This window comes from Schistocerca cancellata, chromosome 12 (genome assembly GCF_023864275.1).
Source record: "Schistocerca cancellata isolate TAMUIC-IGC-003103 chromosome 12, iqSchCanc2.1, whole genome shotgun sequence".
NCBI lineage: Eukaryota > Metazoa > Arthropoda > Insecta > Orthoptera > Acrididae > Schistocerca > Schistocerca cancellata.
In genome coordinates this window covers 106,976,980-107,000,985 of record NC_064637.1, presented here as the reverse complement: position 1 = coordinate 107,000,985, position 24,006 = coordinate 106,976,980, and the positions used below count along the sequence as shown (strand labels likewise).

Genomic DNA, 24,006 nt, shown 5'->3' with positions numbered 1-24,006 from the left:
GTGGTGTGTTTTAGACTGTCTTGGCAACAAAATGCGAGGTGTGACAATAAAGTAATGAGACTGATGTGAAAAAAAAAAAAAATGTTGCTTACCGTTTTAGTCAAGTTTAGTGTTGTCTCCTTCAAAGTAGTTCCCTTCTGATTGCATACTGTTTCTCCAGCGCTTCTGCCATTGATGGTAACATTTCTGGAATTCATCTTCTGTAATATCATCCAAGACCCTCGTCACAGCCTTTTGAACATCTTGTGTTGATTGAAAATGGTGGCTCTTGACTGCCTTTTTGACTCTTGGGAATAGAAAAAAGTTGCATGGAGCGATATCTGGTGAATAAGGTGGCTGTGGTAGTACTGATATTTGTTTTGAGGTTAAAAATTGCTGTACTGTCAGAGAAGTATTGGGATGGCGCATTGTCATGATGCAGAATCCAATTATCAGCAATGTTGGCACAGACATGGAGAACTCTTTTACAAAGTCTTTCTAATATTTCTTTGTTGTAATATTGGTTAACTGTTTGTCGAGGAGGCATCCACTCTTTATGAACAATTCCCTTGGAATCAAAGAAGCACACAAGCATGCATTTCACTTTTGACTTTGACATGTGAGCTTTTTTAGGTCTGGGTAATCCCTTTGAGCACCACTGCGAACTTTGGCATTTTGTCTCTGGATCGTACTGAAAAACCAACTTTCATCACCAGTGATAACACGGCTCAACAATTCTGGATTGATTCCCGTTTGCTCTAACAGATCGGCTGCCACATTTTTCCGTGTTTCTCGCTGTTCAGGTGTGAGATTTTTCGGGACCATTTTTGCATAAATCTTTCTCAGACCAAGATCTTCAGTTATTATTAGATGAACTGTTTCTCGATTGATGTTCAGTTCTTCTGCAGTCATTTTCACGGATAATCTTCGATCAGATCGTACGAGTTCACGCAACCTGGCCAAGTTGACGTCCGTCCGTGAGGTTGATGGTCGTCCGCTGCGGTCTTCATCTTCAACATTCGTTCTGCCTTCACTAAACATTTTATGCCAATGAAGAACTTGAGCTCTTGACATAACCTCCTCTCCAAAACCCTTCTGTAGCTTACCGTAAGTTGTCATCATGTTTTCACCCAATTTAACGCAAAAAGAAATGGCATACCTTTGCGCAATATTATGCGGTTCCATTTCCGTGGTGAGAGACACAAACATGTGTCAACTTATTACAGCACAACTCAACTGAGCAGTTGCATCGATGTGCTGCTTTAACCTGAAGGAGCTTATAGACCAAGGTCAGAGATATTGTGCCTATGCAAGCCTGCAGGGTTGCCACATCTGGCAAAGAAAATCAGTCTCATTACTTTATTGTCGCACCTTGTAATCTGTCAAATGGAAATTTTCATAAAATTGTATGACTGAGTATTGCATAAATGAAATAACAACTGATATTATGTCAGAAGGTGATAGTTAGAGCTTTGTCACTATCCATCACACACAGTCATTCTTCTCTCATACAGTACAAAAATGGAATAATATTGGTTCAAAGTTCCTTCTGGTGCGCACTGCACAGTGGTCTGTGGGCACATATGTAGCAGAGCTGGGGAGAAGGTGGGACCCACCTGCTGCTGAGCCGGTCGCTGCGGTGTGCCGTCCTGGTGACGCGACGCACCAGCTGCTGGCACTGCTCCTCCAGCCTGCGCAGCCGCTGCGCACGTGCCTCCAGCGCCGTCTCGTCCAGTGGTGCTACAGCAGGTATCTGCGTTGACAGCTCAGGCTTCGTGGCAGCCTCGTTCCTGTGCAGCACAGAACCCACGGGGAACTGTCAGCTCGGCAGCGTCTTCAATCCTCTGCTCTGGAATTATATACTCTAGAACTGGTCAGTGGATGCAGTTAATTTGTAAGTGTATTAGAGTTTATGACTACCGTGCCTGTAATGTAATGACACTACCCATGTATAAACTGTACAGTCACATTAATGTGACCAACCTGTCAAAAGCCCGAAAAACCCACTTTCACAGCAGAGACTGCTACAAGACATGCAAAAAGACAATTAATGAGGTTCTGGAAGGCACTGACAGGGATGTGGAGCCGTGCTGACTCCAGTCCCTCTGCCAATTGCCCTGGGTTTCACGGCTGAGAATCTGTGGTGCAAAGAGCCCAGTAGAGGTGGTCCCACAGATTTTTGATTGCGTCTAAATGCTCAGAGTTCAGTGGCCAGAGGATTAAAGTAAACTTGTCATGGTGCTCTTCAAACCGTACATATACTCTGTGATCTGTGCAGATGTCATCGTGCTGAGGAAACATAAACTGCATGTAGGGGTGGACGTGGTCCCTAAACATAGATGCGTGCTTGTGTTGACCCATTATGCCTTCCGGAAAATGATGATATCACCACAAAAACATTCCACAGACACTAACCGTTTTGATGACTGTTGAGGGTAATTGTTTTCATACATTTCACACCATACACGCCAATGGAGCATTAAACATAATTCATTTGAAAAGGCCACCTGTTGCCACTCAGATGATGTCCTTTTGCTGTATGGTGTGAACATTCCAGCCTCCATCATGGATGATTAACATTCAGCATGGGTGCATGAAGCAGGTGCCTGTTGCAGAGGCCAATATGCAGCAGTGTCCACTGAACGACCATTGCAGAGACACTGTTGGTAGCTGCTTAGTTCATTTGGGTCAGTCAGTTGCTCAACAGTTGCAAGTCTATTTGCCCACATTTATCTCCACAGCCATCACCCATCCCTGTCATCTGTGGCCCACAGTGCACCACTGTTGCCTCAGCACCAGTGTTGCATAATGCCATATATGTTATACTTTAACCAAGGCAGCATGCAAACAGTTTACAGACTTAGATATTTTGGAAATGCTTCCACCCTTGGCCCAAAAACCAAAGAAGATGCCTTTTCTGCATCAGATAAATCACTCTGTTTCCACATTTTGACAACCATCGCACTGTTTTCCGTGCCTCTGACCCACTTTATATACCCTTCACTGCTAGTGCTGCCTTCTGCCATCTGTGGCGTTATTGCGCATTGACATCAAACATAGGTGGTGGTCACATTAATGAGACTGGACCGTGTATATGTCCTACTATTCATTCAAGCACCACAAAGGGTGGCGAATAAAGAAAATTTTACTTATTGTGTGCATACAGTATATTAGGAAGAATACATACTAAATTTCACACATGAATTGGAAGTACACAAAGTGTAAAATTTAGCACACACATCTGTCACTTCTGGCAGCGTCATTGGCTGTAACCTCTCTGGGCATCAAGTTGAACTGAGCTCAGATGACAAATATGGATACAGCATTCTGTACTGGTGCAACTGTATCCCAGAATTTATCAATCATAGTGGGTGGCAGGTTGGTAGCGTGCCCGTCTCTAGGCAGTCCATGACCAGATGTTTTCAATGGGCAAGAGATTTGGAGAATGTGATGACCAGAGCATCTGTCACACACCCTCGGTAGTGAGGTGGTTCTCGAAAGAATGGGCAGTATGTGATCCTACATTATCCAGTTGGAAGATAACATCAGAGTATTCAAAGAGAGTGGCCGAGTGGTTCTAGGCGCGGCAATCTGGAACTGCACGACAGCTACGGTCGCAGGTTCGATCCTGCCTCGGGCATGGATGTGTGTGATGTCCTTAGGTTAGTTAGGTTTAAGTAGTTCTAAGTTCTAGGGGACTGATGACCTCAGAAGTTAAGTCCCATAGTGCTCAGAGCCATATTCAAAGAGAGGCCACAGCCATTGGCCTTAACACACGAGAAATGTAACAGCTGCTCTTGAAGTTATCAAGTATACAAGCCAGAGCTGATTACGTTGTGTTAGCAATGAGATTCTATACCTAAGCATATGTAAATTTTGTGAAAGCTATAATACTATAAATAATGCAGCATTATCAGTTTTTAGTGAAACAGTGTGAAATTGGCAATTTTTGAAAGATATTCTGAAAACTGTTCTTTTGCTGTACAAAAGTGTTATAATTCTGAGGACATTAGTTTTGTAATATTTGTAACTGACAGTTATTGAATGCTAAAATTGCAGCTGGTCTTGTAATATCCTCAAGGCTGAGGTTCATGTAAAATCTTGAAATAACAGTGTAGTTGCCATGTAAGAAACTTTGATGTGGTGATGGAAATAGCTCTGAATTTGGCAAAAAATAAAAAGCCATATCGATTTTAGCAAAATATACATTGAACTTAGCAAAAAACAATGAACTTAGCAAAAAATGAGCAAAACACCATATTTGCAAAAAAACACTTACCTACGCACAATGAAATTTGGTAAAAAAAAATAACACCAAAAACGCAAAAACCTGAATTTGGCAAAAAATGCCAAGTTTTACAAAAAATAGCACTAAATTTGACAAAAGAACACTGAATTTGGCAAAAACAACAACGCTGAATTTGCCCCAGGCCAGTACTGAATTAGGTAGAAAACAACCCCGATTTTTCCAACAAAAAAACTGAATTTCCAAAAATTAGCAATGAATTCAGCAACAAAATAGCAGTTTTGGGAAAAAATAACACCTACTTCGGCCATAAAATAAAACAATTTTTTCTTGTCCCTACCTATACCATTACACCAGGTGCTGGTCTAGTTCTCCGTGGAGCCTATACACACAGATAAACATTGTGTGCTGTTCGCAGAACTCGACCCATCTGAAAGGACAACACAGTGCCACTCCTATACCCAGGGTTGTTGCTGGGTGCACCACTGACTGCTCACCACTCTCTGCTGCCATGTCAAGCAAAGCCACAACAGTGGTCACCTCGATGATAGTCTGTGGTGCCCCAGACATTACTGCACTCTCTCTCAGGGTACTCAGAGAACACTATCTCCTGACTCAAGGTAAGAGATATGGCAGATAATCATGTGCAGCCAAGTGAACAATATGTGTGCTGAAACTTCCTGGTAGATTAAAACTGTGTGCCGGACACGAGACTCGAACTCCGTGCCTTTCGCAGACAAGCGCTCGTTGACTGAGCTACTCGAGCATCACTCACAAATGAGCCTCACAGCTTTACTTCTGCCAATACCTTGTCCTCTACCTCTCAAACTCCGCAGAAGCTCTCCAGCAAAACTTTCAAGTTTAGAACGCTTGCCCATGAAAGGCAAAGGTCTGACACACTGTTAAACTGCCAGGAAGTTTCCTGACTAATTTGTTTATGTCACTGTAAAACCTCAACTTGCATAATTTTAATGGGGCAACTAAGGTAAAACTTGCCTTTGTTAGTACATATGTAATTAAAATTTAGCTATAAGAACCACATACTACAGTATTAATCACTTGAAGCTGTTAGTAAAAGGGGTACTCCAACTGTTGTTACTCTATGAAATATTTATGTAGAAATTTTTAACTAATTCACTCGTTCTATCTGAACATAGAATTTTAGCTTAGATTTGTGATGAAAAAAGATATCTGGCTTTGACTTTCAGACAGGGACCTATTGCTTGTTTCACCAAATCAGTCTTTACTAAAGTAGAAAAGCTGCATGAAAGAAGATACTGATGACCAATTGCTTACAGCAGAAAACAAATAGTGACCAACTGTAAATACAACAGGGAAACTTGTGAAATTTCTGTCACTGTCTCAATCATCAATACTGATACTGCATTTTTGAGAGGAGTATTGACATGAAGAAGTGAAAATGTGCTCCAGATCTGACCAGGTAATTGTGTATTAGCTTCTGCGGCGTTATGATAGCTGTGAAAGTGACAAATACAGTCTGTGACCACAGTCAGTTCAATTGCCGAAACTACAAGCAATTTTGTCTCAGTGGGAGGGCTGGAATGGGGTACATTCAGCTTTGTGATGCTAATTGAAGAGATACTCAAATGAGAAGTAGTGGCTCCACGGTCTGCCCATAGACAATCCAATCTAGTATTTTAGTAGTAAAAAATTTGTTCTTAAATGGAACAAAAACAATGTACATTCAGGTCCATGCCAGCAGAAATATTGACATTGAAAATGTCAGCCTTAAAGTTGAGAACAGAGACCTGCATGAGACAAGCAGTTACAAGTTCTTTGGTGCATTAATAGACAAGTATTATCTTGTGAAAACCACAAAGATAGAAAAAATGAAATGAGCGTGTGGCACTGTTGGCCGGGAGGCCCTATCCGGGGAAATTCGACTGTCAACTGCAAGTCTTATTGCTTGCGCGCCGGTGATGAGGATGAAAATGATTATGTGGACACCATGACACCCAGTCCATGAGCGGAGAAAATCTCCAACCCGGTCGGGAATCGAACCCGGGCCCGCCGCACGGGAGGCGAGCACGTTACCACCCAGCTAAGCAGGCGAACACCACAAAGATAATTTATGTCCAGAAATTAGCTCAGACATATGCCTAATCAGATATTGTAATGTAAGGTGTACCCAGGAGCAGATATAAGACTTGGATCACAATTTAGTAATGATGAAGAACAGGCTAAAGTTTAAGACGTTCGCCCAGAAGAATCACTCTCCAAAGAAGTGGGACACTGAACTACTGAGGAATGATGAGATGTTTTTGTGAAGTTCTCTATGGCTGTTGATACTGCAGTAATAAATATCACAGTAAGCAGTTCACTTGAAGAGGAATGGGAATCTCTAAACAGGGCAGTCACACAAGTTGGATAGAAAACATAGGTACAAGAAAGGTATCTGTCAGGAAATGTTGGATAACAGAAGAAATACTTCAGTTAATCAAAGAAAGAAACAAGTACAATAATGTTCACGAAAATTCAAAAATACCAAAATAAAAGTCATGTAGAAATGAAATAAATAGGAAGTGCAGGAAGGTCACGGTGAAATGGCTGCAAGAAGTATGTGAAGAAACTGGAACAATAATGGTCATTGGAGGGGCTGATTTAGCATATAGAAAAGTGGAAACAATTTTCACTGAAATTAAAAGTGAGACATCATCATTCTTCCTATGGAAGACATAGTGGATGCAGTATAGAGTTTGGGATGAAATAATGCAGAAAGGATAGATAACATTACTTTAGAATTTCTGAAATCATTACGGGAAGTGGCAAGCAAGCAACTCTTCAATTGTGCGAGGAATATGACAGTCTGGAGCATTGCTGCCAATATACACATAGAAAGTGTGTTTTTTTTGCTGCCAATATACACACAGAAAGTGTTGTTCAGTATCAAATAGAAAGCTTTAAGGCATATTGCAGTCAAAGAGGATGAAAAGCAGAAGAAGGGTGCACTGCTGGCTAAGATAATGGTACACTTACAAGGGCCCGATTGCAGAGTTACTTTTCCCCGTAGGAGTTGGGTAATTTTCTGCTGATGCTCGTCATTACCTGGTCAGGAGGTAGTCATCTTCCAGGACAGCAGCCGGAGCCTCCAGGCAGGCAGCCAGCCTCCGGTAGGCACCTTCCCGCCTCTTGCGCCGCTGCGCCTCCGCTTCCGCCTCTGTGTCCACTTCCACCCCTGCCGTCACCTCGGATGCTGCCGACTCGTCCCCAGAGCCCACTGCCACTTCCTCTCTCCGTGTTTCCACTGTGTCGGCAGCACGTGTGGGCGTATCTCGCTCCTCTCGTTCCTCGGGTGACCCCACTTCTGACTCCACCCCCACTCCCACTCGGCAGTCCACAACTCCGTCACCACGGCCGCGATTGTCATCGGCCCAGCCGAGCTTGCGGTACACCGCCTCTGGGATGGTGATGGGGGGCAGCGAGAAGATGGAGTGCAGAGCCTCCTCATCATCCCTGGCTACCGACTCCAAGCTGCGGCTGAACCATGCCAGCTGTTCCTTCAGTTTCTTCACCTGCACAGATGACAAGTGTTTGTTTATTACAGTCGTATGCATATACAGGGCTATTACAAATGATTGAAGCGATTTCATAAATTCACTGTAGCTCCATTCATTGACATATGGTCACGACACACTACAGATACGTAGAAAAACTCATAAATTTTTGTTCGGCTGAAGCCGCACTTCAGGTTTCTGCCGCCAGAGCGCTCGAGAGCGCAGTGAGACAAAATGGCGACAGGAGCCGAGAAAGCGTATGTCGTGCTTGAAATGGACTCACGTCAGTCAGTCATAACAGTGCAACGACACTTCAGGATGAAGTTCAACAAAGATCCACCAACTGCTAACTCCATTCGGCGATGGTATGCACAGTTTAAAGCTTCTGGATGCCTCTGTAAGGGGAAATCAACAGGTCGGCCTGCAGTGAGCGAAGAAATGGTTGAACGCGTGCGGGCAAGTTTCACGCGTAGCCCGCAGAAGTCGACGAGTAAAGCAAGCAGGGAGCTAAACGTACCACAGCCGACGGTTTGGAAAATCTTACGGAAAAGGCTAAAGCAGAAGCCTTACCGTTTACAATTGCTACAAGCCCTGACACCCGATGACAAAGTCAAACGCTTTGAATTTTCGGCGCGGTTGCAACAGCTCATGGAAGAGGATGCGTTCAGTGCGAAACTTGTTTTCAGTGATGAAGCAACATTTTTTCTTAATGGTGAAGTGAACAGACACAATGTGCGAATCTGGGCGGTAGAGAATCCTCACGCATTCGTGCAGCAAATTCGCAATTCACCAAAAGTTAACGTGTTTTGTGCAATCTCACGGTTTAAAGTTTACGGCCCCTTTTTCTTCTGGGAAAGAAACGTTACAGGACACGTGTATCTGGACATGCTGGAAAATTGGCTCATGCCACAACTGGAGACCGACAGCGCCGACTTCATCTTTCAACAGGATGGTGCTCCACCGCACTTCCATCACGATGTTCGGCATTTCTTAAACAGGAGATTGGAAAACCGATGGATCGGTCGTGGTGGAGATCATGAACAGCAATTCATGTCACGGCCTCCACGCTCTCCCGACTTAACCCCGTGCGATTTCTTTCTGTGGGGTTATGTGAAAGATTCAGTGTTTAAACCTCCTCTACCAAGAAACGTGCCAGAACTGCGAGCTCGCATCAACGATGCTTTCGAACTCATTGATGGGGACATGCTGCGCCGAGTGTGGGAGTAACTTGATTATCGGCTTGATGTCTGCCGAATCACTAAAGGGGCACATATCGAACATTTGTGAATGCCTAAAAAAACTTTTTGACTTTTTGTATGTGTGTGCAAAGCATTGTGAAAATATCTCAAATAATAAAGTTATTGTAGAGCTATGAAATCGCTTCAATCATTTGTAATAACCCTTTACGTGCTACCCTCTGTCAAGATGACAGTGATAATGGAGCACATCATCAATTTCTATATCTACATCTATACTCTGCTAATAACACTAAAGCACACGGAAATGGGTACTCCCCATTGTACAAGTTATTAGAGCTTCTTCGTATCCATTCATGTTTGGAGTGTGGGAAAAATGATTGGTTAAATGTGTCTGTACACACTTTAGTTTGTCTGACCTTGTCTTTATGACACATATGGGAGCCATACAAGGGGGAAGTAGCAAATTCCTAGATTCTTCACTTCCTGAAACTTTGTAAGTAAACCTTCATGGTGTAGTTTGTGTCTGTTTCCAAGTGTCTCCCAGTTGAGTTATTTCAGCATCTTCAGGAAGATCTCCAGTGTATGAAACAAATCTTTTTCTTTTTTTTTAAAAAAAAAGAACTGATGTATTGTAAAGTATGAAGCTCATATTTCTGGAATATTTTATACTGTTTTCATAATGTTCAGCAAGCATGTAACTGGTTTTGTTGCACCACCACAATATTGATGTGGATTTATATCACATCTGATGGGGCAATAATTTGCTGAAGTCAGTAAAATGAATGTCAATAGTAATTAGATGAACCTGACATAACAAATTATTATGTAAATAAATCTATGTCCATTCAAGCTGTCCTCCTTTGTATACATTCCATATTACCTATCCCTACTTGATACAGTTTCAACACACTTAATTAATATTCTAGGATGGGTCACATGAATATAAACTCTCCTTTGTAGATGAATGAACTAAAGTCAGTCACCTTATTTACCTACAGAGGATCTTTGTGATCATTAAATTTTTTACCCCTACAGAGTTGTACACACAGGTGTTTGTATGATGTGACCAATTCCATTTGCGACTCATTGCTACTGTAGTAACATCATATTACTTCTTTTGTGCAGTGCACAATTTTACATTTCTGAACACTGAAAGTAAGTTGCCTGTCACTGCACAACTTTGAAATCTTAACAAGATCTGATTGAATATTTGTGCAACTTTTTCAGACAGAACTTCATTATAAATATTTGTATCATCTACAAAATACTGAGGATTAACATACAACAGGAACGGCAAGGATCCCAAAGCAATTCTCTGGCACACGGCTGAAGTTACTTGTATATCTGTCAATGACTATCCATCCAAGATAATATGTTGTGTCCTTCCTTCCAAGAAACACTCAATTCAGTCACAAATTTCATGTGATCAAAAACATTACAGTACCTTCAGTAATAGTTGTACGTATAGTACTGAGTCAAATGTTTTTCAGAAGTCAAGAAGTACTGCATCTACCCAACTGTCTCAACCCAATGCTTTCACCGTTTCATGCCAAAAAAGCACATGTTGATTTCCGCATGACTGACATTATCAGAATCCATTCTGGTTGACATGGATGAGAGCATTCAGCTTGAGATATCTCGTTATGTTTGAGCTCAGAATATGTTCTAAAATTCTGCAGCAAATGGATGTCGAGGATTTTTTTCATAATGTGGGGCCACAGTCATAATATATTTCTTTAAAGTCAGTACTGCCATTAGACTGTTTTTTATTTGCAGTGTTAACATTTACATGATCATGATTTTGGCTTAAAACGCCATTATCAAGTGTTTGAATATTATACAGTGCCTAAGATGGCATACTGTCGTATTTAAAATATACTATTAGACATATTGTCCAAGGGTCTTGATCCTGTCACGCTTGGTGCAGTGTTTAAAGAGCAGTTTAGATTCTCCAGGCAGTCTCTTGGCAAGTCCTACCTCAGAAAGACAGGAGGTGTCCATACATTGTAAGTGCCTGAGCTATAGCCAGAATTCATTGAGAATGATAACACCTTTTCAGTATTCAGGATCACCTCATCCTGCATACAGTCCCTCCACATTACACCTGGAACATTCATAAGCAACACAGATGAAAGACATTGAACTTACAGTCTCATTTAGCATATGATGTCCAAATCTCACCTCCATAAAAGAGGGTGCTCAGCTTACATACTTGATAAACAATTATTAGGTGTTCGTTGTCTCGAACTCTAATGTGGAGCATCCTGGAAGTGTTGGCCACTTTGCCAGTTCTCATATTCATCTCATCATCCAGAGAGAGATATAACACTAGAGAATTTAGGTAGCAGAATTTGTGAACTACCTGCAGTGGAGAGCTATCGAATTTTATAACAGACGTGATCATGTATCCCTGTGCCATAACCACAGTTTTCTTTACATTCACTACTACTATAGATCCTTTACTCCACCCTTTTGGACTACTAATACCCTTTACAAATATAAATTTTTGTGGCAAAATAGTATACCTTAAGGACATAATACAGGGTGTTTCAAAAACACTTATCTCATCTTAAAATATGATGTCTTCTATGTGAACAGAGATAGAAATTTTGGATGGATTTTAACTTATACATTGAAACTAGAACTTGAATAAGTTTTCATTGTATATGTTTCTCCATTTTGATTCAGCAGTATTTGGAACTGACAGCCTTGATTCCAAAATTCACTGGCATGCAACCACATGGACAATGGTTTAGCCATTACATGCTCACCATACATCATTTGGCATAGAGATTATCATCAGTACAGGAGCACAAACAATCAACACTTAAAGCATGTAAAAAGTCTCCTGGGCACATAAGTCGTAGCCGTATCAGCATGTGACAAAAACGTGGTGGGAGCTCATCAAAAACCATACGAGTCATCCTGATCTTCATCAGGTAACTGTTCAAGAAGGCATTCACATGTGCAGCATGTTTGCATTGGTTGATATGAGGCACCTGCTAAGTCTTGCAGGCTAATGATGCAGGAACCATCTAAGCAGTCATTCATATGACATATATTTTGAATGTAATGGAAAGAAATCTTAATATGTAGTATAATGAGAACTGCCCTCTGTCACATATTTCAAAGCTGTTTTCAGAGTACATGTAAATGTAAGTGTACAAACTACTTCCCAACCACAAGATCTGTTTGTTTGCCTGTGGGATATAAGGCAACTTGTATCGTCATCGTCCTCGATTGTGTTGGAATGGACTGTTGTATGTTTTACAGAAACTGCTGCTCTTCCATTGTTCCCAAGTTACCTGATCTCCATGCTGCTGAGCACATCTGTGGGATTCACAGGTATAGTACATAATCTGGGGTGGAAATCATTAAAAGAAAGGTATTTTTATGTTGTGGCAAGATCTTTTCTCAAAATTCCAATCACCAACTATCTCCTCCAAGTGCAAAAATGTTTTGTTGACAGCTTCCTATGTAGGGAGATATGATTATCATAATAAAATCAGAGAAATTGGAACACACACAGAAAGGTTTAAATGATCATTTTTCCCATGCACTGCTTAAGAGTGTCACAGTACAGAAATAGTCTGAAGGTGGTTCGATGAATTCTCTGCCTAGCAATTGCATGGAAGTCATGTAGACGTAAATGAGAGACATCACAGAATGAGCTGTGCAAGTCTCATATTTAGATCTGACCAATCTCATTGAGCTGTAAGTGACAGTTAACCATACTGGGTGAGCTGGTGGGGTAGTTAAGTCACTGGAGTTGCATACTGCAGCAGCAGGATCCAGAACCCCCACCCCCATCCATACATCAAGGTCTTCCACAGTTTCTCTCGACATCTTCCACAGTTTCTGTCAGTCAGTTGAGATGAATACTTGGATAAATGTAAATGTCGCGTGACTAGGGCCTCCCGTTGGGTAGACCGTTTGCCGGGTGCAAGTCTTTCGATTTGACACCACTTCAGCAACTAGCGTGTCAATGGGGTTGAAATTATGATGATTAGGACAACACAACACCCAGTCCCTTAGCAGAGAAAATGTCCAACCCAGCCTGGAATCGAACCGAGGCCCTTAGGATTGACATTCTCTCACGCTGACCACTCAGCTACTGAGGGGGGGACAATACTAGGATGCTTCAATCAGAATCTGTGCTCTATATCCAGTGATGCAGTCATTGGCTGCATGCTATACCCAAATCCTAGTTCCTTCCTTCTAAATGAGCAGTCATGAATCTGAACAGTCCCCAGTCAATCTTTCGGATGCCAAATGACATTTGCATTCACCATCACAAGGGCAAAAGAGGACTGCTCGTGAGGGCAGAGTGAAACTAAAGAAAATACGCTATTGGCCATTAAAATTGCTACACCACAAAAATGACGTGCTACCGACGTAAAATTTGGTTGGCGCCAGTGGTGACACCTGCAACGTGCTGACATGATGAAAGTTTCCAACCGATTCCTCATACACAAACAGCAGTTGACCGGATTTGCCTGGTGAAACGTTGTTGTGATGCCTCATGTAAGGAGGAGAAATGCGTACCATCACGTTTCTGAATTTGATACAGGTTGGATTGTAGCCTATCGCGATTGCGGTTTATCATATCGTGACATTGCTGCTCGCTTTGGTCGAGATCCAATGACTGTTAGCAGAATATGGAATCGGTGGGTTCAGGAGGGTAATACGGAACGCCGTGCTGTATCCCAGTGGCCTTGTATCACTAGCAGTCGAGATGACAGGCATCTTATCCACATGGCTGTAATGGATTGTGCAGCCACATTTCGACCGTGAGTCAACAGATCAGAACGTTTGCAAGACAACAACCATCTGCACGGTTCGATGACGTTTGCAGCAGCGTGGACTATCAGCTCGGAGACCGTGGCTGCGGTTACACTTGACACTGCATCACAGACAGGAGTGCCTGCGATGGTGTACTTGACGACAAACCTGGGTGCACGAATGGCAAAATGTCATTTTTGCGGATGAATCCAGGTTCTGTTTAGAGCATCATGATGGTCGTATATGTGTTTTGCGTCATCACGGTGAACGCACATTGGAAGCGTGTACTTGTCATCGCCATACTGGTGTATCACCCGGCGTGATGGTATGGGGTGCAATTGGTTACACGTCTTGGTCACCTCTTGTTCGCATTGATGGCACTTTGAACAGTGGACATTACATTTCAGAAGTGTTACGACCTGTGGTTCTACCCTTCATTCGATCCCTGCAAAACCCTACATTTCAGCAGGATAATGCAGGAGCGCATGTTGCAGGTCCTGTATGGCCCTTTCTGAATACTGAAAATGTTCGACTGCTGCCCTGGCCAGCACATTCTCCAGATCTCTCACCAGTTGAAAACGTCTGGTCAATGGTGGCCAAGCAACTAGCTCATCACAATACGCTGGTCACTACTCTTGATGAACTGTGGTATCGTGTTGAAGCTGCATGGGCAGCTGTACCTGTACACTCCATCCAAGCTGTGTTTGACTCAATGCCCAGGTGTATCAAGGCCGTTATTACGGCCAGAGGTGGTGTTCTGGGTACTGATTTCTCAGGTGCACACAAACTGTGTGAAAATGTAATCACATGTCAGCTCTAGTATAATATATTTGTCCAATGAATACCCGTTTATCATCTGCATTTCTTCTTGGTATAGCAATTTTAATGACTAGTAATGTAAGTGAGTTTTCATCTCTCAGTCTCTGTGGCAATAGAGGTTATTTTTATAGTGGAAACTGGGGCAGACAGTGTCTGAACAAGATTGTGAGGACCATAGTTTCAGGACAGCTGAGAGGAGACAGTTCTGTGACAGAGAGATGTGAGTGGCAGGTGGTGCCTACCATGGAGACAGTGGCACAGCTGTCGGGGTCGTCATCGTCACCATCCACCTCGCTGTGGGTGGGGCCGCTGCTGGGGTCCTCCGCATCTTCTTCCTCCACCCCCACCTCTACCTCCAGTGGTGAGCACTCCTCAGCGACAGGCGAGCAGCTACCTCCGGACGGCGTCTCCTGCAAATCGCACCACATTTGCTGCTCAGTGCTGGCCGTGTACTCTGAAATGGGGACTGCCTCAGCTGTCTGAGATGGTTCTAGTATTGTCTGTGTGGTCTGTGGTACATAGCTCTGATTCACAGCTGACGCTCATCTCAGGGACAATCCCCTTCCTTCTCAGAATTAAGGTAGACAGACAAAGGAAGCATACACCCAACAGATCACAAATTTTGCTCATTTTTCACATGGTTGTAGCATATGTGGTGTATGTAGTATATACAATATACATGTACAAAGATTCCAAATGAAAGAAGAATAACAGGAGGAAGAAATGAAAGCAAATTACAATTGTAGTACAGTGTTTAAAATTATGTTCAAAGGGTTAGAAATTAAACAAGAAATTTAAATCAATACCTGAATAAAAGTAATGAGCACTGTCATTTTGATAAAGATGTAAAAAAATTGTATTTTGCTCACTAGGATTCAAACCCACAATCTTCAGCATAATAATGAAATGACTTAATTGCTCCACTACTTTTTTTATTTTTTTTTCCATCGAATTGAAATGCACTGAATTACAACACCATATAAATGTTGATGCACAGTTTAACCATTATTAATCTATCCTTTAAATTATTTACATTAATCAAGAATTTAATAGCAGAGATAATATGTGGTCTAGTCACATTAATGTGACCACCACCTATCTTCACTGTCAGCTTGCAAATATCTACTCACAGATGGCAGGGACAACACTAGCAGTGAGGGGTATATGAAGTGTTTCAGACAACACAGGAAACAGTGCAGTCATTATCGTAATGCAATTAATTTGACACCCAAAGGGCACAATTATTGGCTTTCAGGCCAAGGGTGGAAGCATTCCTAATTGTGCGTGGCAAAATGGTGCTATCCAAAACTAGTGCTGAGGCAACTGTGGCACACCACAAGCCAACAATGGCAGGGGTGAACAACACCTGTGGAGATGTGTCGGGAAAATAGATGTGCAACTGTAGAGCAGCTGACCTCATAGATGAACCGAGGGGCTACCAACAGTGTATCCTCAAGAAATGTTCAGCGAAGTTGCTGTGTATCAGCCTCCAAAGCAGGTACCTGGTTAGTGCACCCATGCTGACTTTGTTCATCAGCAACAAAAGTGGGAATTCACACGTCAACAACTGGACATCTAATGAGTCACACCAGATGAATCATGTTTCATGCTCCATCGGAAAAATGGCTGTTGGTGTTTAGGGCGGTGCAACAATAGTCGTAAGGGCCCAGGTCGGAGGAGATAGCATTATGGACTAGGGTATGTTTTTGTGGCATTCCCTGGGTGATATCGTCATTCTGAAAAGCACAGTAGATCAACACAAGTATGCATGTATCCTTGGGGATGAGGTTCACCCTTACATGCAGTTTGTTTTTCCTCGGCACAATGGAATCTACCACCAGGACAATGCAACTTGTCACACAGCTCACAGTGTATAAGTGTGGTTCAAAGAGAACCAGGATGAGATTACTGTACTCCCCTGGCCACTAAAGTCTCCAGATTTAAACTCACCCGGCCAGGGTGGCTGAGCGGTTCTAGGTGCTACTGTCTGGAACCACGCGACCGCTACGGTCGCAGGTTCGAATCCTGCCTCGGGCATGGATGTGTGTGATGTCCTTAGGTTAGTTAGGTTTAAGTAGTTCTACGTTCCAGGGGACTGATGACCTTAGAAGTTAAGTCCCATAGTGCTCAGAGCCATTTGAACCATCTGAGCCGTTTAAACTCAGTCAGTAATCTGTGGGACAACTTCGATCGGGGTGTTTGCGCCACGCAACCTCAGCCACGAAACCTAGTACCGGTGGCCACGGCGCTGGAATTGACAGGCTCTGTGTCTCTGTCAGTACCTTCCAGAACCTCGTCAATTTACTGTGTGCCTGAATTGTACGTGGTGGTTATTCATGGTTTTGACAGGTGGTCTTATTAATCTGGCAGGACCATACAAATAGCTGATTACAGCAGTTTACATTATGTACCCACAAGAACATTTTCTTTTAATAAAAAACATAAATTGTTTTTAAGTTTTTCTAGCACAATGTTTTCTTTATGCTGTATTATTATTCTGTTTAGATAGTTATTACAAGGAGATGGCACGAGCGTGGGGTCAGGGATTTGTCCGCAATTTTGTGTGGTGAAAGAGGACCACCCCTAACACCTCATGTGGTTAAAATATTAGGATGCACTACTCGGAAAATCCTGAGAAAAGTTGATCCAAAGTTTCTTAGGTGCCTTATGAGTATAAAATGTTAGTCCATTGCCGAGCTGCCGTCTGGCCTACATGGTTAGGGCTCAGACTCGGACTCTTCTGCCAGAGGTCTTGGGTTCGATTTCTCCTCTGGTACTTTTTTTCCTTCTGTTTCATTTTCTTTTGTTATCCCACCAATGATTCAAAAATTTTCCCAAACCTACATTATTTTAGCTCAAGAACGTAAAGTTTTTCATTCAATGAAAAATAATCTTGCCCGTTGTTCTATTTCGTTTTATGGGGTTTCAAGGTTTAATGGGGCTTTGTAAGGGTCCCCTCGGGATTATAACGGTCATCTGTGCATAGGACTGTGCGCGAGCTGTGAGAAGTAAATGGCAGTTTGTTTTTCGATTTCGTCATGAACAGATGTGCCTGTTTCAAATTTGAACGTGTTATTCCGATCTGAGGTTAAACGTGTCGACTGAAGAAGTTGCTGGCTCATCTGGAATTCGTAGTGATCTATCAAAATTACGATTGAAAGACGCAGTGGCGTATTATGAAAAGCTTTGAAGGAAAATAATTTAATTGCAAAAAAAGGATGTCGCCAATTGAAGAGAAAAGAATATCTTTCACAATGGGAGAAAGATATTAAAAGTGGTCATACGCGAATGGATAAATTTGAGGAGATAGATTCGTGCACCTACGACCGTTTTGTGGAAGAAAGACAGCAATATAAGCAAGTCACAACAAGAAATTTACAGCAGTGGGCATTGGCTACGGCTGCACAATTCGTCGATTTCAAATTCGAGGCATCTGATCGATGGGTCACAGAAGCACACAATGCAAGATCATGAAACTGGTTTCGAAAAAAGAAGCGGTGTCAATGCGAGACATCCAGGCGTCTGCGGAAAACTTTCGTGCCGTTTAATCCCTCAATACCATGAGGATTATGTGATAAATACTGACCAAACAGGTAAATACATGTTTTCTGCGTACAAAATGTTTTTACTGATGTAAAATATCAAAGAGCATGAACTCAAATATTTTTCAGTGAATGAAAAACTTTCTGTTCTTCAGCTAAAAAATGTTTCAAAAATAATGTAGGTTTGGGAAACTTTTTGAATAATTGGTGGAATAACAAAAGAAAATGAAACAGAAGAAAAAAAAAAGTGCCAGAGGAGGAATCGAACCCGAGAGTTCTGGTGTAAAGTCCGAGACTGAGCCCTAACCTTCTAGGCCAGATGGCAGCTCGGCAATGGACTAACATTATATACTCGTAAGGCACCTAAGAAACTTTGGATCAATTTTTCTCAGGATTTTCCGAGTAGTGCGTCCTAATATTTTAACCACACGAGGAGTTAGGGGTCTTCTTTCACCACACAAAATTTCGGACAAATTGGCGACCCCACAGTCGTGCCGTCTCCTTGTTAGATGTAAACTAGAAATTATACAACAGAATTATAACTGTTTGATTTCTCTCTTTTACAGAAAATTCAAATTAAAAAAGCTTTCCTCTCATAATTACATCCAGCTGCGTTACCTTGGCATCGTCACCGCTGTCAGAGAAGCAGCCACTCTCGGCAGAGCCGGCATCGCGCTGGCGGCGGCGTTCGGCGAACTCGGAGCGCAGCGCGCGCCACTCGAGCTCGGACTGGGAGCTCTTCTGCCTGGCGCGCTGCCACGTCTCGCGGCACAGCGACAGCTCGTCCCGCAACTCGCGGAGCATCTCCCGCTTGTGCTGCAGCTCGTGTCGCAGCAGCGTCTCGTGAGTGTGCAGCTGTCGGTGTTGTGCCCGCATCCGTCCCACCACCTGCCACACGCACATACACAAACATTCTGGTATTAAAGACAATGAAACTGTTAACCGACTAGCAAAGAGTGGCATCACGGAAGGAATACATTTCTTTGTAAATTTACCTTATACAGACTCCGTAATAACTGTGACGAAAGATGCGTTTGACGATTGGTAGAGGAAGGTGGTGTAAAGTGGCCAGGAAGGGAAAAGTGGCCATTGGTTATTTCTTGCTCTAAACAGCAGTGCCGTCTGCTGAGCAGTGGTCAGCCTAATTTTAATATACACTATCCTTGTTGTCAGCGAGTTTGAGAAAAGAAACTTGTTCCATTATTTTTTAGCAAAAACTTTTCTAATTTTCAGTTACCTTATATAATGTAAGCAATTTATATTATTCTTGTTACCCCACTTATGTATAGAGTAATACTTTTTATCATGTCAACTCTTAAACAATGTCTTTTGGCCTACACAAGTGCAGTTCCTTGTTGTTTCTTTCACTTTGGTTATTTGTATTGTGAACCGCTAATGCCGACATGATGTCTGAGTGGGAAAAGTGGCCCCACAACTTATCACGTAAAATGGTCCAGTAAGGGTTTTGGACAACGTGAAGCAATACTGACCTTACGACTTATCTTAGAAAAAAGATTAAGGAAAGGCAAACCTACATTTCTAGCATTTGTAGACTTAGAGAAAGCTTTTGACAATGTTGACTGGAGTACTCTCTTTCAAATTCTAAAGGTGGCAGGGGTAAAATACATGGAGCAAAAGGCTATTTACAATTTGTGCAGAAACCAGATGGCAGTTATAAGAGTCGAGGGGTATGAAAGGGAAGCAGTGGTTGGGAAGGGAGTGGGACAGGGTTGTAGCCTATCCCTGATGTTATTCAATCTGTATATTGTGCAAGCAGTAAAGGAAACAAAAGAAAAATTTGGAATTGGAATTAAAATCCATGGAGAAGAAATAAAAACTTTGACATTCACCGATGACATTGTAATTCTGTCAGAGACAGCAAAGGACTTGGAAGAGCAGTTGAACAGAATGGACAGTGTCTTGAAAGGAAGATATAAGATGAACATCAACAAAAGCAAAACGAGGATAATGGAATGTAGTTGAATTAAATTGGGTAATGCTGAGGGAGTTAGATTAGGAAATGAGACACTTAAAGTAGTAAAGGAGTTTTGCTATTTGGGGAGCAAAATAACTGATAATGGTTGAAGTAGCAACGATATGAAATGGAGACTGGCAAGGAAAGCGTTTCTGAAGAAAAGAAATTTGTTAACATCGAGTATAGATTTAAGTGTGAAGATGTCGTTTCTGAAAGTATTTGTACGGAGTGTAGCCATGTATGGAAGTGAAACATGCACGATAAATTGTTTGGACAAGAAGAGAATAGAAGCTTTGGAAATGTGGTGCTACAGAAGAATGCTGAAAATTAGATGGGTAGATCACATAACTAATGAGGAGGTATTGAATAGAATTGGGGAGAAGAGGAGTTTGTGGCAAAACTTGACTAGAAGAAGGGATCGGTTGGTTGGACATGTTCTGAGGCATCAAGGGATCACCAATGTAGTATTGGAGGGCAGCGTGGAGGGTAAAAAATCGTAGAGGGAGACCAAGAGATGAATACACTAAGCAGACTCAGAAGGATGTAGGTTGCAGTAAGTACTGGAAGATGAAGAACCTTGGACAGGATAGGGTAGCATGGAGACCTACGTCAAACTAGTCTCAGGACTGAAGACCACAATGACAACAACAACAACAACAACAACAACAAGGGTTAGTTACTTCCATATAACATCCACAATAGTACAAATCAGACTGACTTCTAAATCCTTTCATATAAAAAGCTACCACCCACCATTCTGCCCCTTTGTGTCAATTTTGAATTATTTAATTTATATTATTTATAGAAGTATATGTTCTGTTATATTTGGCATAATACAAAAATCTCATTGAAAACCGTCCGTTCCAGCTGTGTGGTATTGTTTCAGATGCTAGGGCATCAAAATACACAGAAAATATGTCCAAAAATTAAAACAACAACCACGAGATGCTGTTGTGAAGACACTGGCCACATTACCCCTCGTAGGTAGGCAAACCCTGCAATACATAAGCCTTCAGAAAAACTCATATAGTTCCTATATATTATTTACTTTTTCACATACAACATATGGTGTGATACCTTATAACATGTTGATTCAAAATAAGTAAGCGGTAGCTTCTGTCAATTTCCTTAGAGTGATTATTTTACCTCTACCTCCCCTGCTGATTCTCAGAAACCTCTTAGATGATAAAAGAACAAAACTTTGTAAGGAATCAAAAATGGATTGCCAAAAAATATGGTATTCAAAGCTAGGTGTTTCACAATGACATACAACATCAATCATAAAAATTTGAAATGGATATTGGTGTTATCCTGCACATCACTACAGAATAAGAGTTTTAATCTCTGTGTATTGTGAAAGTCACCCCTCAGAATTAGTAGATCTAAATCATGTAATCCTCAGTTGTTCAAGATGTGCTATTAAGTGTACTAAATTCTAGAAGGAAACAGTTAAATTCGGAATTCCTCTTCCCAAAACTGTCACGAACCTGGCCTAGTAGCCAAAAATCTATATCCACATTGTAAGATACTTTCATGAGATGGATAGTCTTTCAATCTGGATTTGAGCTTAGGAAGTGATCAGGAATGGACTCATATGAATTTTTTGGGATGCTGTGATTGTTACCAAAAGTGCCATGGAAATATATCTGGGTGTAACATTGCAAATCAATATGGGATGGAATGAGCATGTGAGAAGTATGGTAGTGAAGGTGAATGGTCAGCTTCACTTTAATGGGAGAATTTTAGGAAAGAGTGGTTCACCTGTAAAGGAAACCACACATAGGATGCTGGTGCAACATATTCTTGAGTACTGCTCGAGTGTTTGGGATCTGTACCAGGCTGGACTGAAGGAAGACATCAAAGCAATTCAGAGGCATGCCTAGATTTCTTACTGGTAGGTTCAAACAATATGTAACTGTTATGGAGATGCTTCAGGAACTCAAATGGGAATCCCTGGGGGGGAAGGCGACATTCTTTTCGAGAAATACTATTGAGAAAATTTAGAGAACCAGTATTTTAAGCTGACTGCTGAATGATTCTACTGCCACCAAGGACCACGTAAGGACCACAAAAATAAGAAACTAAAAATTAGGTCTGATATGGAGGCATATAGAAAATTGTTTTTCCCTCACTCCATTTGCGAGTGGAACAGGAAAGGAAATGACAAGTGGTACAGGGTCTCCTCTGCCTTGCATCATACTGTGGCTTGCAGAGTATCTTTGTAGATGTAGAAGAGAAGTTAGAACAATTTTTGTGGCAAAAATGCGAAGAATCTGGAATTATTCAACTTTACAGTTTCCCAAATTTCCTCATTTGAGTACACATCTGTCACTTTTGCATTGAAGAATGTCCCAGCAGATAAGCGCACGAACCTAAACAAGAAAAATTTGGATTACTATTTATTTATTGTATGGCTTCTGGTGCCGGTAGTCTCTGAAGGATGTTCGGTGTGCCTTAAATGCAGCTCTTTTCATTTAAGCTGAGGAGCTGCATCTTTAAGGGAACTGGAATCTCTCAAGAAAGAAAGGAATTTGGAAGGCACTGCCTGTAGCCTATAGTAAGAGAGAACAACCCCAGCACTTGCCTAAACTGAAAATGGAAAACCACAGAGAACCATTTTCGAGGTTGCCAGCAGATAGATTCGAACCACCTCATCTCTCAAATCCATAGATTGCTAGCTCAGTGGTTCAATGAACAGAGCTAACCCAGTCAATGGCGAATTCGGAAAAACTGATGGTTGTACACTGTTTTAAAATAAAATAAAATGCATCACAACAAAGGATGGAGTTCTGATGGTGCATATTTTATTTTTAATTTTGCATATTTGATCATCTAATAATGCTTGAATGCAGACATATTTTAAGATTTAATTGTGCACAGAATTCCTTTAGTCTTACAAGAGGGATGCAAAGCAGATGAAATCGAACAGCCCACTGAAAAAATCTTTTGGAAACAAATCAAACTATCAGATGTGCTGTTATCATATACACCTCCTGCTCTCCACAAATCCCTCCCTATCATTCTGTATCAAACTGATTTTCATAACTGAGAAGATTACCAACTGCATGACCAGACTGGTTAATATTTTGCCATTTGGGTAACTAAAGATAGAATTTTGAGCAATTTTTTGTTAACGAAATGCAACCATTGTTGGGCAATATTTTTGCTGATCAACGTGATTTTTGGGCAACACAATCAAATCCTAGTATATTTTTATGCACTGATTTTAAAGTACTGTTATTTATAATGATGTTCACTGCTCCACTGCCTTGTGAAATACTGATATATTGCAACCCCAAAGTTCTACCAGCCTCCAGATAACGACTCCAGGGCTAACATTAAACTGCTATAGATATGTAATTAGGTTATTATAGTAGTGCACACATATTATTAACTTAACATAATGATAGTGGGTGGATCAAAATCAGTTTCCCTCTTCTTTCTGGTTACAAACTTATCCATAATTAGAAACTATCATAACAGCTTTTAGGACAAAAACTATAAACTGCAGTACTTACATTAAATTCAGTTGCAGGTAAGAAATGAACTGATTAACAAAACTGGTCTTGGCTAAAATAGGGATGGGCAACAGCCAATAGTGCTATGGCTGTATAGATAGTTTAAATCAGTGCTTTATTTGTAATTAAAAAAAAAAAAAAGGTCCCGGTACTGTGACCTTTTGAGAGAGAGCAGGGGAGGGGGAGATGGGGGTGTTTTTAGTCACATTTAGTCGTCTTAAAACACTATTTTAAGGTTTTTTAAATCAGAGATACTGTTACAGTGTATCACGACAAATCAAGCACTGGTTTAAATCTGTTGACGGCTTTGTTCACTATCAATAGATTGTATCCCTTTCTCACTATGTGATTGAAAATAAAAATACCTTTCAATTTCACTACATGGAAATTAGGTCATGTATAATTTGATTTAGGTTAAAGGGGGTCTAGAT

At 41.5% G+C, this 24,006-nt stretch overlaps 1 protein-coding gene across 2 annotated transcripts in view; it reads right to left on the bottom strand.

Annotated features, from left to right (window-relative positions):
- LOC126109635 (trichohyalin) overlaps positions 1-24,006 on the bottom strand; it is a 230,864-nt gene that overhangs the window by 6,400 nt on the left and 200,458 nt on the right. For both annotated transcript variants that reach the window (XM_049914680.1, XM_049914681.1), the window contains exons 14-17: positions 18,701-18,970; positions 14,783-14,950; positions 7,292-7,758; positions 1,596-1,769 (exon numbers count right to left, since the gene is read on the bottom strand). In XM_049914680.1, coding sequence (XP_049770637.1) covers positions 1,596-1,769; positions 7,292-7,758; positions 14,783-14,950; positions 18,701-18,970 — 1,079 coding nt within the window. The remainder of the gene's footprint in view (positions 1-1,595; positions 1,770-7,291; positions 7,759-14,782; positions 14,951-18,700; positions 18,971-24,006) is intronic.